The 9,320-nt window shown below is 27.6% G+C and overlaps 1 protein-coding gene across 1 annotated transcript; it reads right to left on the reverse strand.

Moving 5' to 3' along the window:
- Nucleotides 1-5,677: 5,677 nt before the first annotated feature.
- Nucleotides 5,678-6,931, reverse strand: LOC107490440 (uncharacterized). Its single transcript, XM_016111225.1, has 3 exons — nt 6,789-6,931; nt 6,296-6,644; nt 5,678-6,181 (listed from the first exon to the last, which is right to left on the reverse strand). The coding sequence occupies exons 1-3, from the start codon at nt 6,929-6,931 to the stop codon at nt 5,678-5,680; spliced, it is 996 nt and encodes a 331-aa protein (XP_015966711.1).
- Nucleotides 6,932-9,320: the final 2,389 nt, after the last annotated feature.

Below are 9,320 nucleotides of genomic sequence, written 5' to 3' on the forward strand. Positions count from 1 at the left end.
TCTAGAGCGATAGTGACAACCAAAAGCTCCGGTGACTGTAACAACCATGTAGTGACGATAATAATTCAGGAATTTAAAAGAACAAAAATCGAACACAAAACCCTTACCAGCAGTGTTTTCTGGCGATGACAGTGGCATTCTCCGGTGCAGAGGCAGCTTCTTCCTCCCCCATCCATGACCAGCCTCGATGGTGTTGGGAGCTGGCAGCAACGGTGACAGTTCGGACGAGGATGACGATGGCGACACAGACAGTAACTAGGTGCATGCGTCACTCTCTGTCTTCGTGAACTCTTGCTTCTGCTTCACCTATGGACGATGCTGGCTTCCCTCGGCGGCGACGATGGCACAGACTATAGCAGTAGTGGCGGCGAGCTTCAGCCGCAACAAAGGAACGGCAAAATAACGTCGTTCTTCTTCTCCCCTGGCTCCCTCTTCCGCCTCAGCACCAGCGACGATGGTGACAAGCAAGTCAGCGACGACGGCGAGGCACACCGGCATCGGCTCGTCCCCCTTCCTCTCTTCTCTTCTCTAACTCCGTTTCTCCCTCAACGTTTTCTTTCTTTCTTTTCTGAATGAGGGGCGGCTAGGGTTTCTTTGGGTAAGGGGGAATTGTGTGTGTAAATTAGGGTTTGAGTTTGTGTATGAAATTGGAGATTTTGGGTCAATTAGGATTTGGTAAATTCTAAATCAAATTTAGGTTATATTGTATTAATTTTAAAATCTAATTAAATCCTCAAAATTAGTTTAAAATATTATTTGTTGTATTAAATTACTAATTGATTTTCAATCAAATACTCTAATTGAAATTATAAGGTAATATAATTAATTTTCTTTATTCCTAAAACTTAAAATATTAAATTATAAAAATATAAATTATTTAAATCAAATCATATAAAATTTTTATTTTTTTAAAACTACTAACTTTATAATTTAAATATAGAAAATAATTTAATAATTATAAAACTAGATAAAAATTCTAATTTAAATAGTCAAACCTTATTATTTTCAAATTTCTAAAACTTTAAGTTGTAAATAGAAAAATCCTCAATAATTATAGAATTTAGATGAAAATCTTAATTTATTTCAACTTCAATTAATTAAAACTTGTTTTAATTATCTTTAATAAAATAATTTTTAAAATTAAGGTTATACATAAATAAATAATTTAAAATTAGTTCATAATAAATTTTTCAAAAATTTTAGGTCTTACATAAATTTGTATGAAATAATGGTGGTATAATAGAAAATTAGAAATAGTTAATAATAGAGTAAAGTATCGTTTTTGTCCTCAACATTTGGAGTAAGTCTCAAAGTTGTCCCTAACGTTTCAATCGTCCTATTTAAGTCCCTAACGTTTCAAAATTGACTCAATGTTGTCCTGCCGTTAGGGATCCATTAACAGAATTGACGGCGGAATAAAATTGAGATGATTTTGAAACGTTAGGGACTTAAATAGGACGAAAACGTTGGGGACAAAAACGATACATAGAAATAAATTTTAATTTTATCCTTCAATAATATCAATTTTTTACTATACATAGTATTCAGTTATTTTTTAATCACATGTAAATAAATTACACTTAATCATATTACTTTCATTATAAATAAATTAATTTTTTTATAATTTTATTCTTAAAGATTTTTAGTTATCATGAAATATTTGTAGAATTACTAGTATATAAACTTGCAGAAAAGAAAAAATAATATATATATACAATAAAATATAAATTATACATTTTGTCTTTCTAATGTATCAAAATTTTTTAAAATTATAAAAAATAAATTTATTTAAAATAAAAGTAATGTAATTAAGTGCAATTTACTTAGATGTAATTAAAAAATAATTGAATACTATGTACAGTAAAAAATTGATATTATTGAAAAATAAAATAAAATAAAAATTTATTTTTATGTATCATTTTTGTCCCCAACGTTTTTGTTCTATTTATGTCCCCAACGTTTGAAAATCGTCTCAATTTTGTCTCGCCGTCAATTCTGTTAACGGATCCCTAACGGCAGAACAATATTGAGTCAATTTTGAAACGTTAGGAACTTAAATAGGACGATTGAAACATTAGGGACAACTTTGGGACTTATCCCAAACGTTGGGGACAAAAACGATACTTTACTCTTAATAATATTTACAAGGTTTAATTGGATTTCTGCACCAATTTTTTTTTTTTAATTAGGTCTTTCTTTTGGCAATAATTGGCTTAATTTTATAGGAATCAAACTAAAAATAAAAAAATTGATACAGAGACCTAACTAAAAGAAAAAAAAGTGTAGAAATCCAATTAAAAAAAATTTGGTGCAAAGACTCAATTAAAAGAAAAAAAAATATAGGAACCTAATTAAAAATTTCGCAAAACTATAGAAACCAATAAAATAATTAAACTTATTTACAAAAATTACCGTGATAAAAAAGATTTTTTAAGGATGATATTAATTACATTAGAAGAAGAATAATTTAGTATAGTTTTTATTATAACTAAGTATAAAGTTCCGAATAAAAATTTAATGATCCTATTAATTACCTTCTTTATATATAATGATTCTAAAGTGATTGCACGAATAAAATTTTAACCCAATAATCTTATTAATTATCCGTTAATAAAATTTAAATTCAACTAAAAATATTATTAGATATTTAAAATTTTTAATAAATAATATTATTGATAAATTTTAACTATATTATTAATGTGAAATGTTTGGTAACCAAAGAAAATCACTCAAAAATAGCCATAACTTGCCTTATTTAACATTCATTAATTATTGCAACAATTAATTAATGTTAAATAAGATAAATTTTGGCTGTTTTTTTTTATTTACCAAACATTATTAATTATTTTATCATTTATACGCAATAATTTTACATAATTGATAGAAATAATTGTTATGTTAAAGGTATTATTTATTGTTAGTAGATTTGTTAACTTAATTATTATATTATTTTATCATTTATACGCAATAATTTCACATAATTGATTGAAATAATTGCTATGTTAAAGGTATTATTTATTATTAGTAGATTTTTTAATTATTATATTTTTTACTTAGTTAAAAATAAAAATGAAAACAAATTTAAATTACAAAAAAAATTTCATATTAAAAATTTAAAATAACATATCCAAAAATAACAGTCGTAATATATTATTTGAGACAACAATTTAAATTTGTCTAAAATTAATTTAATCAAATGCTAATATTAGAACTAAATTATTTAAATAATATTTAAGTTATTCTAATCCTTACACTCACATATTACAATCATTTTCGGAACGACATTCTCAAAATGACAACCAACTGAAACAACGTCATTTGTTCAAATATTTAGAATTTGTGCAAATTTTATATCATCCTCTTCTTAAATAAGCTTTATCATATACTATTCATGTAATGCAATAAGGTATAAAATAATCATATCGAGAAACTAATTAATTGATCTTTATTTCTATTAATGGCATTGCATTAATGCACCAGAAGATTGGTAGTTTTTGAAAAAGTTACAATATATATATACACACACGTTATAAAATTATTTTTATTGTAAAAAGCTTAAAAGAAGAAAATTTAATACAGTACCAATATTTGAAATTGCATATCTAAATTTGACACAAATTTAGTAAAACTGAACTTAATTGAGGAAATTTAATCTCATTATTATATACTGCACTTCGAAAATTTTCGGATAGACATAGAAAGCATAGAGGGGATGGAATTTGAACTTGGCCTGTAAAACTTCTTGGAAGCAATTACTCAATTAAAAATCGAGTTTCTACTAAAAAAATTAACTTTACCCATATTCCATTAGGTTGGTTATAATATATGAGTAAATCCAATCATCTTTCGATAAAATAGAGTTAATTACCCTTCATTGAACTCTTACATCTATGTAATTAGAACCTGAAACTCTTGCATCTATGTAATTAGAATCTGAATGAGTGAGTACAACTTGAAATAGTATTTGATGGATGTAGTGCATTGTAAACATTTTTAGCAAAAGATAATCACGCCTTAATATTTGACGAAAAAAATAAGTTTGAGTAAGAATAATTATCAAAAGAATAATAATAGAATGATTACATAAAAAATCATAAAAAATTGTAATTTGTACCTTACAAAGATCAAATTCGATGAAAAACGAAGAAAACATTCTTATTCTATAAAATAATCAAAGAAGAATATCAAATTAAAAACTTAAACAAAATATTTTGGCTATCAAACTTTAGACTCATGAACTACAAAAGAAATAATATACATAACCTTTAATAGTACAAAATTAATTATAAAAATTTATTATTGATATCAATATCAATTTGTTATTGATTATGTTTAATTAAAAATTATATTATGATGATTGACAATTAGAATGATGGATAATTAATATAATTAAAATGATTGATAATTAGAATAATTAACAATTAATATATTTATTCATTAAATAAATGCTAATTTTTATATAATTATAATAAAAAAAATTTTTAAAATAAATTTAAAAAAGAGAAATATACATACTAATATCAGAACACACCACAATAACATTTTTAAAGTCAAAATACAACCTATTGTAAAATGATATAATGAGTAATACGTACAGAAATCCAAAATAAAAATTAATTTATTGTGAAAAAAATTATACTTTCTCTTTTTCTTTCACAAAACCTACATTTTTTACCCTACAAGCTTAAAATAAGCCACATTTAACCCATTTTATGAGAACACCCTTAGATTCGACATTAATTATATAGGTGTAGATTAGTGATAATTTTGTAATTTATTCAAATTACTAGTGTTAAATCCATGCGATGTACGGACTTATATTTAAATTTGATAAGTTAAATTAAAAATAATATTTTATAACCATATATTTTTTAAATTTAGTATAACACTATCATCGTCGTTATATAATAAACGTGTTAAATATGTTGTTTATCTTTATTCAAAGTAAAATATAAATAGAAGAGTTTGAAGTTTATAATATTCTTGAACCATAAGGAGGGAGACATGAAAAAAATAAGAACATATATAACTGTAATAATAGCATGTTAATTTTACACTAAATTTTATATCGAAAAGCTAATAAAAATTTATCAGCAACCTGGTATCTTACTAACTTCATTAGAAAAGCAATTGGCATAGGATGTTGTGCTCCTTGTTACACATTTCATTTCAAATCTGAAAAAAGAGTTATAAATAAATTAGTTATATCTATAGTAAATATTTGTACAAAAGTATAAATCATAACATACTATCAAAATGAAAATAATATTATTCTTACCTAAATATTATTAAAAATCTCTTTGAACACGAAATTTGTTGTTGATGACTTTGGATTGCCGTCTTCGTCTAGAATTAAAACCCTGAGGCCACTGCGACTCTTAACTCTTGACAAAGCAACATAAATTTGTCCATGTGTGAAGACTAATTTTGACAAATAAAGCCCTACATGTGATAATGATTGACCCTGACTCTTATTAATGGTCATTGCAAAGCACGCTGTTAATGGAAATTGTCTCCATTGGAACTTAAATGGCAATCCTGAATCTGAAGGGATCAAGTTCATTCTTGGAATGTACACTTTATCTCCAATATTTCTATCGGTCACTACCGTCGCTCCAATTACGTTGCTGCCAAGTTCGTTAACTATTAATCTTGTCCCGTTGCATAAACCTGAAGTCTAGTCTATGTTTCGCAGTAGCATTACAGTGACTCCTCGCTTCAAAGTCAACTTGTGATTGGGTAGTCCCGAACATTTAATGTTATTTAGGAACTCTGGTGTGAACCACTGTTGTTGTACATCTTCATTCTCATCAGCTTGACATGTTGTGTCAGAGCTCAAATACTCCTTTTCTATCCCTGGAAAGATTGTCAAGACAAAATCGTTTACCTTCTCGACACTCTCAAGCGTGGGTGCAAGAATTGCCCTACTCTGAAAATACCTGTAATCTGACATATTTTGCAACAAATTTGGGTATGCAAAGTCTACCAAATGAGAGAGAGGGTTATCAGCAGTTGTAATCAATAGATCATCTAGAATTTCAACTTCTGATTCATCACCAACAACAGAGTCAATATTTCCATTTCCAATATCAAGTATCCAATTAGCGAATCTCTTCATTTCACCTTCATCTTGATCCGAAGAAGAAATTAGAAGCCTCATATTCGTATGCAGTTTCAGAACCTTAACAAACAACCACAGATGGGATGAGTTAATAGTGGATGCCAATATATCGTGTCTATTCCCTTTCGAAATCACCAGAAGTATCTATCTGAAATCACCTCCTAGAACAACAACCTTACCACCAAATGGTTGATGTGTCTTATGTTGATCGGTAACTGACATAAGATCTCTGAGCGTCCGATCAAGTGCTTCAAAGCACATTTTATTGAGCATTGGAGCTTCATCCCAAATTATTAAGCTACTTTGGATGAGCAGCTCAGCCTTCAAACTGCCATGCTTGATGTTGCAAGTAGATTCATCAGTAATTGTAATGGGTATTGAAAATCTAGAATGAGCCGTTTTGCCACCAGGTAGGAGTAAAGAAGCAATTCCACTGGATGCGACATTTAAAACGATCTTTTCTCTAGACCGAATAGCAGAAGAAAGTCCATTCCAAATAAATGTCTTACCACACCCATCATGCCTATAAACGAAGTAAAAACCACCAGAGTCTGTAATAACAGCATTGAGTATCTCATCAAATACTAACCTTTGCTCATGAGTCATCTTTTGTTCCGTATATAAGTTTGTATGAGTCAACTCATTTGTGTCATATGCTAACTCCTACTCTATTAGCTTATTCTGAAAAAGGCGAACATCAGACATCACAGGATATGGCATTGATTGATAGTCTCTTAAAGATCTCATATTGCTGTTGAGTATCTTCTCAATCTCAATAAGGTAGAGGTTTTTCAATTCATCATCAGTCATGTTTAGTCCTAGCAAAAGCACATAGTGGTTTTATGAAATATTTAATAAGTAATTTCAAAATAAAACTATTAATATTATTAATAAAAATAAAGATAATAAGAGAATAAAATCTTGATATAAAAAAAAAGACATAGTAAAATACCTTGATTTTTCAAAATTTTTCTCCTCTCATATAGTTATTCCATCAGCTAATAATATCCAAGTTGCATTCCAAACACACTCTGGGTTGCTAATGCTATTAGGTATCAGTAGCATCGCAAATAGTTTTCTCAATTGATGACTAGATACAAGTTCAGCTACCTCATTAATAGCTGCAATGAATTCCCTATCATCGCACAGTAGTCCCATGGAATAGCAAGCATCTTGGAAGCCAGAATATGTAATTCCATTAACTGTCCTAATAGACTCATATGTTGTGCAACCTCTTTGAGCAGTTAACAAAATTCTCATATAATAAATATCACCTGTACCCGGTGGAACATAATTTAACTTCCCGATAGAATACCCTCTTTTACGTGGATGCCATTCCCTTGATTCTCTATCATAAACAAATTGATTTGGAAACTCAGCATACATCAAAGTTTGACCTGCTTCAAATTTTTTATTGGCCTCCATCCATGCTAAGAATATCGTATATTTTCCTTCCTCTTTTTCCATGATTTCTTCAAGATCGTCATCATCTTTAAAGATGATATTTTGCTCTCCAGGCAAATAAAAAGTTAATTTCATCACTGAAGGCCACCTTTAATGAATATCATACGTTAAGGTTCTCCACACAGCCTCACATGCAGATAAATATCTGCAATCATAAAATTGTTTGATCTCATCAATAACCTGAGCATCCTCTCCACTGCATCATAAATTTATATATATATAAAATAAGGGGCAAAAAATCACTGCATGATGAATTTATATGAATGGTAGCGTATACTACATTATTTCAAGCTTTGAACGTGGAATTACTTTTCAATAATGCTCGATTCGTTGCATTTCTTGTATGAATTAGTAGCATCGTTGCATTGTTGTCCATATCCTATTCAAAGTAATTTCAAATTATAAAATTTATATGATTTAAAATGTTTTTATTTCTAATTTAATTTTTTAATTATTCATAAATTAAAGAAATTTTTTTTTAAGTAGAGATTACGCTAGAACGTAAATCATCACTTAGGTATCAGGCGATCTGCAATCACATTCCAACTCAAAAAACAATGGATTTGGGTAATTAACGATATTTTTATTTGCTTTTTAAAAAAATATATTTTAATTTATTTCAAAAATTTTCCGAAAAACCTAACCACCACTAATATGTTACAAGGAGTCACCAAAAAATATATATATGTTACAAGGCAGCAGCTTAATTTGGTTATTAGAAGTAAACTAATTAAAACTCCACAAACATTCTCAGCCGAAAAAAGATAATAATTCATTGCAAAATTCTCAAGGTTCACCGATGAAACATTTGTTTGAAAAACGAGGATAGCATGATATGAAAATTGATTATGGAATTTCATTCTTATCTTTTCAAATAAAATAAATATATTATCATGTACATTATTGAATTTAGGATCTCTGCATACAAAAAAGTATATACTGTTATTGCAAATATTATTATCTCATTAGTATTCAAAGATTTTTTTCTAAATTTCTATCGTTCATCAGTTTTTTTTGGGTACACATTAAAATCAGATAAATTTCTGAATTACTCCTAAAATAATAGATGTTATAGTGTTGTCAGAAGGTAAATTCAGTCTACCGCATCAGCGTTACCACGGGCTTCATCCAATCATCCTTTGTCATTCAATCCATCACAGAATTTTAAGGCCAATTTTATGATGTTTATGAATTTTTATCTAAATTTTACTTAACTTATTTTTTGTAATAAATTTTAATTTTTTAAAAGTTATTTATTCTTATATTTTTTAAATTAAATAATCACTTTTAACTCTTTTTAATAAATAAACACCATTTTTAGGCACTATAATATTCATCGAATTCTAAAATGAACAAAGTCCTTCTCACCTAATATGGTTGTCATGTTCCGTCGTCCCAACAATGAACGAGGACAAAAAATGTGGGACATTTAAAAAAATCAATAAATTCATTGAAACAATAAATCCCGCAATAATTCATAATAATAAACAATTATGTTATATTACAGATAAATGTAATCACTTTATATTGTTGGTTTAATAGTTAGTTTATTAATTCGTTTAAATAAATATTAAAAATTTAAATTATATTTTATGTATATAATAATTTATTAGTCAATAATAAATTTTTAAATAAATTTTGATCTATAATAAATTAATCGTAGTCTATCAAATAAATTGAAAGATAATATATAAAAAACGTTATGAAAAAAAATGCTATTTCCATAGTAATAATG

Source organism: Arachis duranensis, chromosome 1 (genome assembly GCF_000817695.3).
Source record: "Arachis duranensis cultivar V14167 chromosome 1, aradu.V14167.gnm2.J7QH, whole genome shotgun sequence".
In the NCBI taxonomy this organism is placed as follows: Eukaryota; Viridiplantae; Streptophyta; class Magnoliopsida; order Fabales; family Fabaceae; genus Arachis; species Arachis duranensis.